Below are 19,069 nucleotides of genomic sequence, written 5' to 3' on the forward strand. Positions count from 1 at the left end.
CTTGAACAATATGAAGTGGTGTTCTGTCAGTCATACTCATAGTGATGCTACCTCACATCATAACTGAACCACCACCAAATCTGTCATGTGGCCTGAAGTTGACGTTTGCTTGGCGTTCATTTCGACGTCGCCAGACGCGACCACGCCTATCCAAGAAGTCCAAAGTGAGAATCTGGACTCGTTAAACACATTACACGAGACCATCGACGGTTTCCCCCGTTTTGGTGCGACGAGGCCGGGTTCAAAGTTTCGAATACATGGTAAGGTTTAAGTTGTATTAATGCCAGTTATTTTTATGATCTAAAATAAAAATAAGGCATTTGTGCAGGAGAATGTGATAGTGGAGGGTCTAGAATATGGCATGCAAAGTTTTTAGTGGGGGTCGGGTCATGCTCCCCCACTTAATACATTGAAAACAAAAATAAAGATTTGAACAACGCCTGAAATGGCACAAATTCAGCGAAAGTAAAATTCAATGCATCTTTTATCATAGATCAGAACACCCATGTTTAAACTGAAATACACAGGAATCAACGGACAAATACATGCAATTGTTGTGAAAATATTCCCTGTAGTGAGACCCAAGGAGTAAAATACTGTCATTACTTGCAGTGCTAGCTCTCGGTTAACACAAAGTTTCACCAAATTATCTATTAAACTTTAAAAAATGGCAGAATACCAGTTATTTTCTAATAAAATGTAGCCCTGACTTGAATTTGTTGCACAATGATTTATATCCACTAATACAGTAAACTGGATTGATATTTCAACCTTTTTTTCTCTCACAAATACACATCTTAGACCTTTTGCCACATGTAAATTTTACAAACTGTTTGGGATCTGCAATGTATGTTATATGATATAATAGAGATTGGGCGCCAAATGATGTGGAATTTATACACATGCACCCACCCACCCCAATTTATAGTAATTGGAATGATCCAATTTTCCATTATATTGGAAAAACTGTAAAATGCTCCATCTGCCTTGGTAATGAACACATGGTTTTATTCAAATCTGTATAGAAGCAATTGAGATGGATTTTAAAATGGACTACAGCAAACTGAAAAAAAAAGCACCCAATCAAAAACTATCTCACATTGGATCGGTGTATTATTTCATTTATATGGTAAACCATATTCTTATTTTAGTGCAGTATTTCCATATTGAAATATGTTGCAGTTGAAGAGAAGCCACAATTCTAAGTTTGGTACAATGATCCAAGCATTGGTAAACACACAATATTTATGAATGTGTTGTAAACCTAATTCAAGATTTTTTTTACTGAAGGAAAGTAAATTTAGAAAAGAAAGGGAGGAAATGTTTTATTTAACGACGCACTCAACACATTTTATTTAGTTATATGGCATCAGACACATGGTTAAGAATCACACAGATATTGACAGGAAACCCGCTGTCACCACTTCATGGGCTACTCTTCGATAAACAGCAATGGATCTTTTATATTCACCATCCCACAGACAGGATAGTACATACCATGACCTTTGTTACACCAGTTGTGGAGCACTGGCTGGAACAAGAAATAGCCCAATGGGCCCACCGACAGGAATCGATCCTAGATGTATCACGCATCAAGCAAGTGCTGAACCACTGAGATATGTCCAACCCCTAAGTTTAGAAAAAGTGATAGGCTGTGAAGGCCATATTTTATAGAATAAATCTAAAAAATGTAGATACATATAACAATGATGTAGTTCATATAAAATGCAAAACTCTTTAATGATTTTTTTAAATCATTTATTCAATTTTTTTTTTATGTCAGCCAAGCGTATATGATTGCTAGAATCCATCAATTTCAAAACAGATATACAATTGTTCGTAAATAAATGCATAATCATAGCTATAATTATACTAGGTTTTATCATCAAAATATATATGATATACTGTAACAATTTGATCCCATTCTTTGTGAAAAGCATTCAAGTATCACATGTGACATCAGCCTTTCTCCATCAAGAACACAAACAGCATTTGTTCCCATCACTGTAGCTATAAATTCTGTAACTACCATCAACTCTTTTCCGTAAAAATATACAAAAATATGTAGTTTTTTTCTCATCCCATCCTTTCACATTAGGTACATTTCTATGTACAATTACAGAAAAGCATTGTTCCACTTCAAATTCATCAAACATCTCTTATATAACTAAGAAAACATTACAACAAGATTATGACCAATATCTTATTGCTGAAAACCGTAATCTAATTCCCTTGATTTTTTTGAATTTTTTTTGCGTTAAGTTTTTTGTTCAACCACTACAGTGCAATTTTTTTCAGTTAAACCAAAAATTAAAAATCAACTTCATTTCCAATGAGGTACATATGCCCGTCAAAGTAGGTCATGGTGACCTTGTTATGGTATGCAACACACCACCATCCAAAGCCTGGACAAGTATTTCTTTTAATTTGAAATAGGTCACAGTGACCTAGTTATGGTATGCAATACACAACCATCCCAAATTGTACTTGCATACAAGGTTTGATGATCCTATATGAATTGATAAGATAGATGTGCTCCAGAAACAAAAAGTTTATGGATGGATGTACTGACAACTATAACCATAATATGACCTTAAGAAGAAGAAAAAAAAGAAAAGCAATTTTTACTTATTAATTTAAGCACATAAAACTTGGAATGTTTTGTCTATTTAATTATTCCGACTTTAAAACAATTAAGTATTATATAAAAAGAAAATCTGAGGTCCCAAATATGTTTTTCTTCAGTAGATACTGATTATTTTAATTTTAATTACTCCATATTGTATAGATGTAAAAAGTTATATCCTTTTTTTTAAATATTACAATTACTTCAAATACTATTCTGAAAGTTATATATATATATATATATATATATATATATATATATATATATATATATATATATATATATATATATAAAACATGTTAAAAACTACACTTGCATTTGTGGTCCTAATAAAATGAGTGACCACTACGATTTTTGATTTTTACATGAAAGATGCATTTATTACAATAAAAAACTGCTTTATTTAAACAAAACATTTTCAAATTACAGCAAAAATAATACATTTTGTATTTTTAAAACTTGCTGAGAAAAAAAACAAGATCCCACCCACACATAAAGGCTGACATACTATGGACATAACAAATGGACTATAGATTTGACAAATATACCCAATCACGACAACACCAAATTGCATCCATGATTAGTAGATGGAGGGCTGTTATTTTCCAGGGATCGACTTACTTAATAATAATGAGTTAACTCACAGTACAACAGAGAAACAGAGACAGCAAAACTGGAACAAAAATGCATAATTGTCTACCTTACAATAGTGGCAACTGAGAATTGCAATCACATTTTGTGTCATTTAGTTACAAACAAGTTAGTGTGTATAAGCACTATTAAATAATAATACATACTGCTAATAGGTTATATTTTATTATTTTAATAAAAATTAATCTTCTCAAAAACAAAAGCATCAAAATGGATAATTATTTTAAAGAATGATTACCATATAGCAAATACCTTTTAAAAAAAGAGAAAAAAAAAAGAGAAAGAAATTGTGAAAACAACAGAGGAATGTTTAATGCCAGCCCAGCACGTTAGACTACAGCCATTAAAAGAGACAAAGACTTATAGAAAGAAAATAAAAAAGAGAAAATATTCTCGGTGAAACAATAATCTGTCCATGTACAAGCCACTACAGGAAACACAGAACAAGTAAGAAACAAGTGTTAATAAATATTCCAGCATTTCACTCCTCATACTGTAGTTTTAACTGGTTTTATTATGCAATTTTCAGTCCGTAACAGTGTCGCCATATAATAAAATTACACAACCACTGTTTCAAAGCATGTGTAATTTTTAATGCACTGCATCCAAATTTTGAATAAGTGCATCTTCTACTGGCCAACTCTTTAAATATTATTACTACATGGTAGTGTCCTCCACTTTAATGATTAAACCTCACCTGTCTCTTGCAAAACAAAGCATAGTTTGTTTGCCTGCTATAAATGGATGGTATTGAATATTTGAAAAAAGAAAATGGGAGGGGGGAAAAAAAATTGTAATAGAAAAACAAATGTCACTTTACGTCAAAATTCTGAAAAAGTGAATGACCATCTTGCATTTTCTGGACTGTTAAATTATCCACAATAGTATTATACTAATTCCATACTATTACAGGATCAATGTGTGGCTGATCTGAATCTGAACATCTAAAAGATGTTTTGCAAGCAGTGGAATATGTTGATGAGGTTATAAGATTTGATCCAAGGATCTGACCAATGTTCATGTTAACAAAAACATTAAACCATCATTTATTTTAAAATGTAAATTTTCTTACTTTTTCAATATACGTATATTATATAAAATATAAAAACGATCCCTGTGTGACCCGTTGAAGAATGAGACATTTAAAAAGAAAATGTTTCAACGTTCCGAAAGACTGCACTGGTGATTAAGGCAACAGATACCATGCCAATATTCCATTTTCATTACTAATACATTACAGTGAGAAATTAAAAACAAAACAATTACAAAGACTATACAACAGGTAGGAAGTATAACACCTAATAATGGCTAAATAAATCAGGATATATACACCTGAAGCAACATTGGACATTTTTAAAGTCTTTTACCAATTGCGATGAAGAGCCCCTCATTCAATTGTATAGATGTCACTCTTGAGAAATTCAAAAAGATGGTTTTAATACTTTCTCAAACATAAACATTCCACAATTCAAGAACTATTTGTACATTCATTTGTTTAACTTTACAAAGCTTTTTATGAATTCAATAATCCTTTATATCATTTTTAAAAAAAAAGAAAAAAAGAAAAAGATAATTTTTTGTATCCTGTCAATTTAAGTACACACACACGGATACTATCTTGTTGGTGTGGTTACACTGATATCAGAGGTGGTGATAATGCATTTTGCATCGTTAGAATTCAATTTCAAATGTTAACCAACAAATACTAGGGCAATTAAACTAGTTATGTTTAACATTATGTAATTTACCGACTCATAAAAATATGTCAAGCCTAGTCGGTAGAATTTATTTTTAAAATAAAAAACCTGGGTTTTATAATTATGAACATCTAAATGACAGATTAAATTTGAGACTGAAATCAGTATGTATTTTGCAAAATGAGAAGACAAGGAGATTACTGAAGTAAGAAATTCACTGCTGGTTTTGCAACAGTGGGAAAAAAACAAAGTAACAATGTAAAACTGAAATATCAAGCTAGACTGCAATTGGAATGGTCAGGTAACAGCACCCTATATTTTTTACATTTCTCTGATATCACTTTTCCTCCTGCACAAATTCCCTATATATACCAAAATTATTATAAAATATACGCCAAACAGCTGAAGGTTTTTTTTTTTTTTCACTGGTAAACAGCTAATGGCAAGTTTTTTGATATTTCATTTGATATGTTGGAAACAGCACCAAATACAACACAATTGTGCAGAATGTTATAGTTTGTATAACAGTCCCAGATGGAAGCCTTCACACTGATGTCTGCAGATACAAGATCCAAAAAATGCCTAGTATGTAAAAATAAGCACAGCATTAAAAAAATAATCAACAAAATTGTATTTTATATAGCAATGAAAAGATTAACTAGAATGTATAAGTTTCCTAACAGCAGCACTGCAACCAAGAAAAACCTGTCATGGTTCATTGGTTGTAGCATAACATAATAGCAAATATGATGCATAATATAGACAACTACAGTGTGCCAGCACTTACATCGCTAACATCAGTTTAATATATATATATATATAATATGTATGTATGAACTATGCTGGTTCTGAAAAGGTTTCTGATTGGTTGAATTCTGATATACAGATGCAGGCTTTTGACTGGTTATGGTGTTAATGTTCAGGTTTCTGCTTGGTTCTGCTCTGCATCTTCTGGCCCATCTTCCTCCTCTGCCGCCTGACTCCTTATTGATGCTATGAGCCCACGTGCAGATCTACTGGTCGCAGTGGATGGTCTACAAAAGATGAACACAAACCTTTTATTAATCCACTATTAACTGGGTTTAAGTATGAAATAGATATAATGATTATCTGGTTAAAATCCATGTTTAAGTTTGTAATGAATTTCGGGATACTATAAAAAAAAAAAAAAAATTGTAGTGCCAAAGGCGTATTTATTTACCAACACAATAGGAATTTTTATTTTGCAACTGATTAACTTCTCTTGTTACAACTACATCTGCATATTACCTGAATTTCCTTAATTGATTAACTTCTCTGGTTACAACTTCATTAGCCTCCAGCTGTTCATCAATATCGCGCTGCAGTTTGCGTTTCTGTGCATTCAGACGCGCTATCTCTTCCTCTCCCTCATCCACCTGACGTTTCAAAGCTTTCACCCGGTTCGTCATCTTGTCAACCTGAAATTCAGTCACAGTAACCATCAGTGAGGGGTGGGACGTAACCCAGTGGTAAAGCGCTCACTCGATGCACGGTCAAGTCTGGGATCGATCCCAGTCGGTTGGCTCATTGGGCTATTTCTCGTTCCAGCCAATGCACCACGACTTGTATATCAAAGGCTGTGGTATGTACTACCCTGTCTGTGGGATGGTGCATATAAAAGATCCCTTGCTGCTAATCGGAAAGAGTAGCCCATGAAGTGGCGACAGCGGGTTTCCTCTCTCAATATCTGTGTGGGCCGTAACGGCATATAACCGTAAATAAAATGTGCTGAGTTCGTCGTTAAATAAAACATTTCTTTCTTTCTTTCCATCAGTGACAACAGTGAATAATTAAATTGATCTTTTATTCATTCCAATCTAATGACACCACATTGGTCCAGCCGCAGTAACACAATTTTGTTAATTTCTTGATGAATCTCAAACTAAAGTTAAAGTTTGTTTTCTTTACTGACACACTAGAGAACATTGATTTATTAATAATCGGCTACTGGATGTCAAACATTGGTAATCAGACATATAATCTTAAAGAGGAAACCTGCTACATTTTTCCATTGGTAGCTATGATCTTTTATATTCACCATCCCACATACAGGATAGCACATACCACCGTCTTTGATATACCAGTCATGGTGCACAGGCTGGAATGAGAAATAGCCCAATGGGCAACATAAAAATAATGTCATATAAACTTTATATTGGTACTTTGTCTTATTGAGCATTACTGTTCAAGAACCAAAAAAATATTTTTCAAATTTAATTATAAGGAAACCATTCAAATAATGAAGCATTTATGTGAATAGTGATGTAATGAGTATAACGAGTAATAAAATATTAGACAGTATCAATCTCTTTTTATGTTGCCTCCCTCTCTTACCCACCCAAACCCACCCCCATCTGCGTCTTAAATAAACACACATGCACCCATAACATATTGATGTTAGCCATGAATACATGGTAACAACTGCCACTTCATATTTCACAGTTTGGCGGTTAGCTAAAATTGAAGTGACATATAAAGTCATCATCCTATACCTGTTCCTTGTACTGATCGGCATGGCGACGCTCATCCTCGGCTTGTAGTACAAGTTCCTTGAGTTTCTTCTCCAGTTTGCGACTTGTGCGCTGCAGCATTGAACGCTCCCTGAAAAAAAGAGAGAAATAAAGTAGATTTTTAAAAATAATGTTTTGTTAAATATTACAGTCTATAATAAAGACACATAATGAAAATATTAAAGACAAAAAGAAAAATCTGCAACTAATACCACCACCAAAATTACTAATGGCTTATTTTATTACAGATTTCAATGATGGACAGTGAATGAACATTATTTAATACATTTTATTACAAACAAAACAGCACATTCCAAATGCTTTTGATAAGTCATTTGTATACAAAAGGTCCACTGATGAAGATTCATATTATTAAAGAATTTTTTTTTTAAGAAAGAATCTCAGAAATATATTTGTTCAATTGCTTGTAAATAACATATTAAATTACATCTCCAATTGATGAAGATTCATCTTTTAAAGCACTTTCCCACATGAATCTAATACAGTACACAAGTTCCTCAAGACCACAAGTTAAATGGCAATAACGGTCTACAAATGAACATACATTCCTTTCATCTTCAGCTGATAAAGATTAATTTTTAAAGCACATTTTCCCCCATGTATCTTCAACTCAAAAGCACAAGTCAAATGGCAATAACTGTGTGTAGAAATGACCCTACTTTGGCTCTATCTCCAGCTGATAAAGATTAATTTTTAAAGCACATTTCCCCACATGAATCTAGTACTCAAAAGCACAAGTTAAATGTCAATCAGTGTGTGTAGAAATGACCCTACTTTGCCTCTATCTCCAGCTGATAAAGATTAATTTTTAAAGCACATTTCCCCACATGAATCTAGTACTCAAAAGCACAAGTTAAATGTCAATCAGTGTGTGTAGAAATGACCCTACTTTGCCTCTATCTCCAGCTGATAAAGATTAATTTTTAAAGCACATTTCCCCACATGAATCTAGTACTCAAAAGCACAAGTTAAATGTCAATCAGTGTGTGTAGAAATGACCCTACTTTGCCTCTATCTCCAGCTGATAAAGATTAATTTTTAAAGCACATTTCCCCACATGAATCTAGTACTCAAAAGCACAAGTTAAATGTCAATCAGTGTGTGTAGAAATGACCCTACTTTGCCTCTATCTCCAGCTGATAAAGATTAATTTTTAAAGCACATTTCCCCACATGAATCTAGTACTCAAAAGCACAAGTTAAATGTCAATCAGTGTGTGTAGAAATGACCCTACTTTGCCTCTATCTCCAGCTGATAAAGATTAATTTTTAAAGCACATTTCCCCACATGAATCTAGTACTCAAAAGCACAAGTTAAATGTCAATCAGTGTGTGTAGAAATGACCCTACTTTGCCTCTATCTCCAGCTGATAAAGATTAATTTTTAAAGCACATTTCCCCACATGAATCTAGTACTCAAAAGCACAAGTTAAATGTCAATCAGTGTGTGTAGAAATGACCCTACTTTGCCTCTATCTCCAGCTGATAAAGATTAATTTTTAAAGCACATTTCCCCACATGAATCTAGTACTCAAAAGCACAAGTTAAATGTCAATCAGTGTGTGTAGAAATGACCCTACTTTGCCTCTATCTCCAGCTGATAAAGATTAATTTTTAAAGCACATTTCCCCACATGAATCTAGTACTCAAAAGCACAAGTTAAATGTCAATCAGTGTCTGTAGAAATGACCCTACTTTGCCTCTATCTCCAGCTGCTCCTCCAGGTTCACCACCTTGCTCTCGAGAGCCGCGATGATCGCCTTGGTGCGAGCTCGACTCTGGCCCTCTAGCTCGGCCAGCTTGTCTCGCATTTCCTTGTTCTGGCGCTCCAATGCCAGTTTCTGATTCTCAAGCTTCTGAGACACGGATCGCTCGGATGCCAGCTCGGTACTCATCTGATCCATCTATCAAATACAAGTGACCAAAATTAAATACGAACAATAAAGATGCACTGAAGATCATGGGCCAATATTTTGGAAGCTATCTTAGCACAACAAAATCGTAAAACCATCATAAGCTATGATGTCACTATAGCGTGTGCTGTAGTGACATCACAACCTACGATGGTTTTACGATTTTGTAGTGCTAAGATAGCTTCGAAAATCCCTAGCCTGGATAATAAAAATGTATAACTATAAACAGTGTTGCTTATAATGAGTCACTCATGTACTGTAACTAGAAATGTTAACAAGTTATTCAAATTTAATTTTGTTATTAATTAATACCAGTACTCTAATTATTATATAGTTTAATTTAAGTGTTAATTATTAATTTATTTTACTGAGGTATGAGTTAAAAAATTTAATGTTGGTTTTCCATGTATTTTGGCCCTTGCAGAATTAAACTTTGATAAAACAGAATCTGACAGTAGCCGATTAAATTTTATAAGGAACAACTTGTTTTTTGAAAATTTTCATTAGCATGATTAGCAACTAGTGTGATACTGAACCAAATGTTCCATTTTTTGTTAGTTTTAACAGTATAATTACAAGGTCTAATTAACTGAGGTGCTCATACCGCTAACACTGCTCAGTTTTAACAGTATAATTACAAGGTCTAATTAACTGAGGTGCTCATACCCCTAACACTGCTCAGTTTTAACAGTATAATTACAAGGTCTAATTAACTGAGGTGCTCATACCCCTAACACTGCTCAGTTTTAACAGTATAATTACAAGGTCTAATTAACTGAGGTGCTCATACCGCTAACACTGCTTTGCGTGCTTTGTCAGCTGCCAACTCAGCATTGGTGTTTTCATCCTCAAGTTCATCTTCGAGTTCATTGATGCGTGACTCAAGGCGACGTTTTTCCTCTATGAGTGCAAGCCTTAATACAAAAAGAGTAATAGTAAAAATAATAATATCCAACATCACAGGTAAAGAGACAATGACAAGGTTCATAGTTACCCGACTTGGAACAGGGTGTGCACTTTTTGTTTAATTTGCAAGTTGGGCCAGTCACATAAGCACTTGGATGCACACAATTATTTACTGATAAACATTTTATAGGAAAATTGTATTTAAACTGTACTACAACTAACAATGAGTAAAAGGAGAGAGCATGTTTTGGAGTTTAATAATGATTATAATCAAAACAGTCATAACCCACATAAATATACACTATGATAGTCAGCTAAATGAGTCATAAATGGTTACACATTTCTCGCTATTTGGTTATTATATAGCGACCTTTTGGGATTGCCAGACTCGGAATAATCAACTCCAAATTATTATTATTAAAGGAGAAATTCTGTGAAGAAATATGTAACAGATAAAAAAAAGCTATCTCAGACAAATAAACTAAGTGCACATTTTCATAAAAGCACTCACTTAGCATTGGCGAATCCAGTTATTTCCTCTGCGAGTTCGTCCCGATCATTCTCAGCGGCACGCCTAGCCCGTTCTGCAGCCGCCAGCTCTTCCTGCAGCCTCAGCAACTCGGCCTCCAGATTTTTTGTCTTCTTTTCATTGTCCTTGAAGGACTGTACCATTTCGTCGCGGGCCAGCCTGGCGTCGTCGAGTTCGCGCTGAAGTTCCTTCATCTGGGCCTGGATGCGCTTGTACTGCTTGACCGCATCCTCCTTCACCTTGTTGGCCATCTCCAGCTGGCCCTCCATCTCCTTCAGGTCACCCAGCAGTTTGTTACGCGCACTCACTGCTGCCGCACGCTGCTTGCGCTCATCCTCAAGTTCAGCTTCCATCTCACGCAGCTGGAAGATTAGTACAGAGCAAATCAATAAAAATTCTAAATTATTTTTTAACATTATCTAATACATATTAAAGACATTTATTTCAGTATCAGTGGGCTACAACCTACCTGTCTAAAGAGTTTTCAGTGGACTACAACCTACCTGTCTAAAGAGTGTTTTCAGTGGACTACACTACAACCTACCTGTCTAAAGAGTGTTTTCAGTGGACTACACTACAACCTACCTGTCTAAATGTTTTCAGTGGGCTACAACCTAACGGTCTAAAGAGTGTTTTCAGTGGACTACAACCTACCTGTCTAAAGAGTGATTTCAGTGGACTACAACATACCTGTCTAAAGAGTGTTTTCTTTGCTTCTTCAACGAGGTCTTCGCGACCCTGCATGTCGCGGTCGTACTGAGCCTTCAGTGCCTGCATGTTCACTTCCAGGCGGAGTTTGGCATCCTCCGTTGCCTGCAGCTCGTCCTCCAGCTCCTCGATCTGAGTGCGCTGCTCCTCTACCTGCTGCTCAAGGGCACGCTTAGCCTTCTCAAGGTCATGAACCTGCAAGGGAAACCATATTATCCAAAACATATTAATACAATATAACAGATTACTTGACAATCATGTGCTCCTAAGGAAGGTAGCTTAATGACTGTCAAAATGTTAAATTATTTAACAGAAGTAATGAACATGTTTTAACATGTCCCAATTTAGGATTACTGAATTTGTACAGTGTATTGCAGAAAACATACTTCTAAAAATAGCATATTTATGGGAGTTTTTTGCAAAATGTTTTTTTTTAATTTCTCTAGTTAGCATTCATGGAATCTTAACAAAAATTTAAAAAGAACAAAATCTTTAAATTTGTGTACTTTCAAAAAAAAAAAAGGAATAAAAAGGGACAAGATTTTTAATAGTAGCTAAAATATTTCTACAGAGGGATTACTGTTTGAAATTTGGTGCTTCACATATGACAGACACATGGAAAATAAACGGTATTAGTCTTACACTTTTGCCAACTCCGTCTCTAGAGGCCACAAGATCATCCAACTCCCTGGCCTGTGACTGACGCTGGCGCTCCGACTGTTCCAGTCTGTCTCGTATATCTTCCAGGTCACGGTTCATGTTCAGAATCTTAGTCTCTTTCTCCCGACTTTCTCTCTCAATGTTATCTCGTTCTATTCCAAGTCTAAAGAAAAAAGAAGCCATTATTAACACCACCACTAGAGCACACTGATCAATTAATTAACGGCTTTTGGACGTCAAACATTTAATAATTATGACTCATAGTCATCAGAGGAAACCTGCTATATTTTTTCATTTGCAGCAAGGGATCTTTTATATGCACTTTCCCAGACAGAAAAGCACATATCACGGCCTTTGAACAGTTGTGGTGCACTGGTTGGAACGAGAAAAACCCCATTCAGTTGAATGGGTCCACCGAGGTGATTCGATCCTGTGATGTAAACACCTCAGGCGAGCACTCAACTGACTGAGCTAAATCCCAGTCACCTCCATGGTTAAATCTTCGTCTAAATTTTTCCTCTCCCTTATTTATAACTGTGTTTAAAATTCTGTTTGATAAATGCTATACTTTGTATAATATAGGATTAGTACACAGTTCCATTATGTAAAGATTACCTTCAGTGAATTATATTATAAAATTACATCTGTAATTATTTTGTATCCCTGACTAGGGGCAGATAACCACGAGTAGGCACTGAATGAGTAAACTTTGCCTTTCCAAAATTATGGAGAACTCATAATCCAAAAGCAACCCACCTTTCAGAAATGGCCTTCTCTTCAGCCAACATCTGATCAAACTTCCTCTGTTTCTTCTCCATCTGGCTGACATTAGAACGATGGTTTTGCAACTCATTAGTTAAATCTTCCACCTAAAAGGAAAACCATAATTTTATTAAAAATGAAAAATGAGAATAAATTCAAAGAAAGAAAAACATTTCCATTTTCAATGTAATGAGGTGAAAATTAATAAAATTATTAAAACAAGCTAATTTGATTACCATATTCACTCAGAATGTTGTGTCAAGAAAATAAAAAAATGTCCTACCCTTACAGGGGTTTCCCCAGGGTCGTTAGGCGTAGCGGCCCAACATGCCTTGTTCCGTAAAGTAAGCACTTTGACGGCGTGGAAGCGCCTTAAATCAACTGCCGCTACGCCTTGATTTGACGTGCTTTAGAAAAACAATTTTTACAAGTACGAGTGTGGCAGTAAACTACCTCTTACAAACAACTTGTGTACCAGTATATCAAGGACACCTAATTACTATGACAGGTAAAACACTTCCTAAATACCTAACAATGGACCAGTCGTCTGCTCATAACTGGTGTTTAGTAATTTTACCACATCTACTGGGACCGCTAATCCATCAGGATGGCGCTTACGCATAACGGGATTCCCGTGCCAAGCAATCAAGCTTCAAGGCCGATAAAAAAAGATGCCCATTGACAGAATCAACTGTACATTTAACTGAATAAACGATAGGTGAAGCACTTTTTAAAAGTACAGTTAAGTTGGCAATCAATCATTTTTATCCTAACACCCCCTTCCCAAAACTCCCACACACTGAAAACATCCAAGGCTCGTGCTGTCAGTAGCCAAATTAGCCATTGACCAATTAAAAATAATTTTTTTGAAAATGGCTAATAAAATGTGCAAGTGGCTAAAATTTTGGCTAAACCATTTTCTATCTTCTAATGTGAACAAACGGTTACATAATTTATCTGACAGCTCAAACATAATAATAATACCAAATATTCAATTAGCGTAATAGCGATCTCGCGACGAGAAAATCCAGAATACAGCGTAGGCGTTATGTTTGTTTATTTTAATAATCACTGTTATTAATTTTAACGACATGCATGCAACATGTATGACAGCAATGTGGCGGTAATTCAATGTCTGGAAGATCTTAACTTGTTATTTTAACTTTGTAAAGTCTTTGAACCAAAGTAATAAAAACAAACCGACAATGAGTGTCAATTTGAATACATATGTCAGTTCAGGGCCGAAAGACATATAGGCTATCCCAAGAGCTGTGTTCAGCCAGATCGAGAGAAAACAAAATGTTCGCTACACTGGTTTGTGCGCTTCACGTTAAACCAAATGGACACGACGGACACAAATCAAATAGTTCACGAACGTTAGGAAGAACGTTCGTTGGCTGAACTGAGGAAAGCTCTCGCCGCGAATATACGTCACGCTTCAGAGTCAGCTGACACCCACGTGTCAAGAGGCTTCGTTGCGGACATTGAACAATACAATTACATAGAAGTAAATCTTGATGTAAATTTGTAGAAAAACAATAGTTGTTTGCATCAATGGACTAGCTGGATTGAAGGCAAAAACTTGACTGTTTTTGTGTTATACTGATGCTAAAAATGTAAGCGCCTTAAAAAAATTCTGGGGAAAGGCCTGCTCTTAAAAGGCAAAATTTATTTGGAAATAACACTGATGATGAATGCATGACCAGAACTGCCAAATATCGTACCTCAGCTTGCAGCTTCTTGCGCGATTTGTCAACGCGTTCATTCTGAGCATGTGCTTCCTCCAGCTGTGCCATGATGTTGTCCATGTCACGTGCCGCCTTCTTCTTGAACTCCTCCAGGGCCTCATTGTTAGCAGCATCAGCCTCTGCCTTCTTCTTCACCTCCACAATCTAACAGATAATTACAAAAGGCAATTATTAGTTATTACAGACACTGCTAATTATTCTCTACATATGAATTTCTGGGGAACACTGTAGACATACAATAACTTTTTTATTTGGTGAATATTTCAAGAAACAAGTCCCAAAGCTATGAAGCATACAAAGTGTATGCTAGAAGTAACCCATGTTCAAGAATTCATTAATTACTCCGATTTATTCTTGAGCAACAATAACATTTAGCCAAGGATACTTAAAAGTTCACAAAAATCACTTTTCTTTCATGCTTCTATCAACAAATAAAATTAAAAACCATGTAGTAGGCAATAAAAGTTGTAAATTTGCCCTATGCTATAAAATTATTCAAATTATTATTTCAATTGAGCCGATAACATGGTACAAAAGTTAAAAATAGATATAAATGTAACTAACCTTACTAATAGCAATTAGTTTGTTTGGTGATATATACTGTTTATTCCTTTTTCGAAAATTAGTATTGATAATCTGCATCGTTAAATACATATCACTTATTCCCTTTTTGAAAATCGTTAAATAGCATCTATTCACATTTCCACAAGAAAGAAGAAGTACCAATGCCATTTCCATTAGATATTAACACATTATTTCAAAACTATGTCCATCTATATTATTTCTAAATTATATCAATACAAGTCATTTTCAAATTATGTGAAACTGAGCACTGTACAACTGATGTATACCTTTTGATTGAGGTCAGCAAGTTGCTTCTGCAATGTCTTCTTGTTTTCCTCTTCTTCCTCGAGACGTTCAGCCATAGAATCACGATCGTCCAAGGCCTGTCTGAGCTTCGACTGTGCGGCCAACTTCTGCCTGGTCTCCTCCTGCAGTACGTCTTGGTTGTCTGCCAGCTGGGCCTCCAGTGAGGACACCTTCTGAGACAGCTGCAGCGCCTTCGTGTCGGCCACCTCCAGCTGGCTCGACGTCTGCTCCAACTCTGTTTGCATTTTCGACACTTTGTCGGAAACCTCTCCTTTGTTCCGATCCAGCTCTTGCAGACGAATTGTAAGCTCCTGAATCTGTTGATCCCCAGCTTTTCGCTTGCGTTCAGATTCCTGTTTGGCAAGCTGGACCTGTTTCAAGTCGCTTGCCAGATCTTGATTTTCAGCTTCCAGCGTGTTCTTCATCTTCTCCAGACTGTTTTTGCTCTAACAATAAAAATCAGATGCAACATTGAACCATTTGTAATAAATATATTTAGTTTTCTCTAACCTAATCAATCATGTTTGCAGTGGATACAATAGTAGGTATTTCAATTTAAAAATTATTATAATTTATTTTTAAATTAAAAAAAAAGGGGAAATATCTTAATTGTGTACAATAACCTTGTAGAAGCAGTAAAAACTGTTACTATATGCCATTATCAATAAAAGGTTTAAAGTATATTCAGTGACTGCAAATGCTTACAGGTATTTTTTGTTTTATAATAATGATATTCAATGAATGAAGTGTTACTATAAATATCTGGGAAAGAATTTGAATTATTTTGTAGCTATGACCTTGGAATTAGAAGCTTCTAAGTTGTACTATATTTGACATTACTTAGAGTGATGTAATTCCATGAACATTTTTTAATCTTTTGTTACTCACAAAACAGTTTGTTATATATTTGTTAAATTTTATTCTGCACAAATAGGAAGGGAACCAAAATTAAAATAATGGTGGAGTCATATTAATCATAAAAAGGCCAAATTAAAACATTAAGAAGCCACAAACATACAAGAGACAGAGACAAATTTTGTTAGGACATCATATTGGATGACGACAGTGAGATGAATAATGAAGCCACAATAGTTTAATGAAATATTAAGGACTGAATTACCCATTACTTTTCTGTTCTTATTTTATCTTGCATCTTGCACAACCTATGAATAATAGATAAACAGTGGTATTGGGGGAAAAGAAACTAAATACTTTAGTGTCTTGAAAAGAAGGTTGGTTAATATTAGCTTTTCTATAAATAATAATGACAGGTGGCACAAATAATACAGAATGTCAGAAAAATCTGGAGGTTGTCCATCCTTGTATATGCAATAATACACCCTGAAAAAATCCACTACTTGGCTAAGAACCATCTTTACTGAGCCACCAATGACTACTTGTTCCAGCTGTGAAAGGGAGTGAATGTACCTTTCTTAGGTTCTCTAGCTCTTCGTTCAGCTGTTCCACCTGTCCCTGGTATTTCTGCCGGGTCTCCTGTATCTGCTCTTCATGTTTACGTCTTTCCAGTTCCTCAGTCTTCTTCAACTCCATCACCTCCTGTTCACGCTTGTTTCGCAATTCGGTCACAGCAGCAGTTGTGTCCAAAGACTCTTCAAATTCAGTTTTCAGAGCTTCAAGTTCCTAGTAAATAAATTTTTAAAAAACCTTGAAAATTAAAAAATATTGCATAAGCTTTCACACGGGTCACCTAAATTTCAAGTTTTAAAAATATGTGTCAGCATTTACTCTTTTAAATATAGTTAAGATTTTTATTTTATTTTACAAAAAATACCACACTAAAGTAGAATAATGCCTGACAATATTAAGATTCTAAGCATCAACATCAATCATTAACATAATAATTTCTAATGAGCATTTTGTCAGTTTTTAAGATCAGCTGTTCCCGTTACAATAAATAGAAGTGATGAATAATTCTGACCTCATTAAGATCCCGCTTCTGTTTCTCCGCCTTGTTACGCGCCTCGCGTTCAGTGTCCAAGTCCTCGTGCAGCTCTTGCAGCTGGTTCTGGAGTTCCCGCACTTGTTTACTAATACTGGACCGCGCCAGAGATTCTTCATCAGTCCTTTAAACACAAACAAAAACAGAAAAAAAATTGATTTCATTTCAAAAAATGAATTTCATGGAATTAAATGTCCTGCATAACACTTTTTCACTGTGATGAACATCCATTTTTGTGATTTATTTGAGGAATATTTTATGAGCCAAAGTCTAAATTCTGTAGCCATTTTGTATAAAAATCTGCAATTGGCTAATTTGGCACTATACAGGGTGAGCCCTGTTTTCTGTACTGGTACGGGGCATAACCATTACCATGTAATGACTATTCCAAGCAACTGTGCGATGATTAAGATAACCATTACTATCCGATTACTATTCGAAGGAACTGTGTGATGATTAAGATAACCATTACTATTTGATAACTATTCCAAGGAACTGTGTGATGATTAAGATAACCATTACTATCCGATTACTATTCCAAGGAACTGTGCGATGATTAAGATAACCATTACTATTTGATAACTATTCCAAGGAACTGTGCGATGATTAAGATAACCATTACTATTTGATAACTATTCCAAGGAACTGTGCGATGATTAAGATAACCATTACTATCCGATTACTATTCCAAGGAACTGTGCGATGATTACGATAACCATTACTATTTGATTACTATTCCAAGCAACTGTGCGATGATTAAGATAACCATTACTATTTGATGACGATGATTAAGATAACCATTACTATTTGATAACTATTCCAAGGAACTGTGCGATCTATGCGATGATTAAGATAACCATTACTATCCGATTACTATTCCAAGGAACTGTGCGATGATTAAGATAACCATTACTATTTGATTACTATTCCAAGGAACTGTGTGATAATTAAGATAACCATTACTATTTGATAACTATTCCAAGGAACTGTGCGATGATTAAGATAACCATTACTATTTGATTACTATTCCAAGCAACTGTGTGATAATTAAGATAACCATTACTATTTGATAACTATTCCAAGGAACTGTGCGATGATTAAGATAACCATTACTATTTGATTACTATTCCAAGGAACTGTGTGATAATTAAGATAACCATTACTATTTGATAACTATTCCAAGGAACTGTGCGATGATTAAGATAACCATTACTATTTGATTACTATTCCAAGCAACTGTGCGATGATTAAGATAACCATTACTATTTGATGACGATGATTAAGATAACCATTACTATTTGATGACTATTCCAAGGAACTGTGCGATCTATGCGATGATTAAGATAACCATTACTATCCGATTACTATTCCAAGGAACTGTGCGATGATTAAGATAACCATTACTATTTGATGACGATGATTAAGATAACCATTACTATTTGATGACTATTCCAAGGAACTGTGCGATCTATGCGATGATTAAGATAA

The 19,069-nt window shown here is 35.0% G+C and overlaps 1 protein-coding gene across 3 annotated transcripts in view; it reads right to left on the minus strand.

Moving 5' to 3' along the window:
• Positions 1-1,741: 1,741 nt before the first annotated feature.
• Positions 1,742-19,069, minus strand: part of LOC121378281 (myosin heavy chain, non-muscle-like) — a 70,632-nt gene continuing 53,304 nt past the window's right edge. For all 3 annotated transcript variants that reach the window (XM_041506376.1, XM_041506374.1, XM_041506375.1), the window contains 13 exons: positions 17,561-17,705; positions 17,050-17,262; positions 15,603-16,067; positions 14,728-14,895; positions 12,998-13,110; positions 12,224-12,404; positions 11,564-11,776; positions 10,856-11,235; positions 10,229-10,352; positions 9,221-9,429; positions 7,488-7,596; positions 6,244-6,413; positions 1,742-6,008 (listed from right to left, as the gene is read on the minus strand). In XM_041506376.1, the coding sequence (XP_041362310.1) occupies positions 5,894-6,008; positions 6,244-6,413; positions 7,488-7,596; positions 9,221-9,429; positions 10,229-10,352; positions 10,856-11,235; positions 11,564-11,776; positions 12,224-12,404; positions 12,998-13,110; positions 14,728-14,895; positions 15,603-16,067; positions 17,050-17,262; positions 17,561-17,705 (2,605 nt within the window). In that variant the 3' untranslated portion in view covers positions 1,742-5,893. The remainder of the gene's footprint in view (positions 6,009-6,243; positions 6,414-7,487; positions 7,597-9,220; positions 9,430-10,228; positions 10,353-10,855; positions 11,236-11,563; positions 11,777-12,223; positions 12,405-12,997; positions 13,111-14,727; positions 14,896-15,602; positions 16,068-17,049; positions 17,263-17,560; positions 17,706-19,069) is intronic.

This window comes from Gigantopelta aegis, chromosome 8 (assembly GCF_016097555.1).
Source record: "Gigantopelta aegis isolate Gae_Host chromosome 8, Gae_host_genome, whole genome shotgun sequence".
NCBI lineage: Eukaryota > Metazoa > Mollusca > Gastropoda > Neomphalida > Peltospiridae > Gigantopelta > Gigantopelta aegis.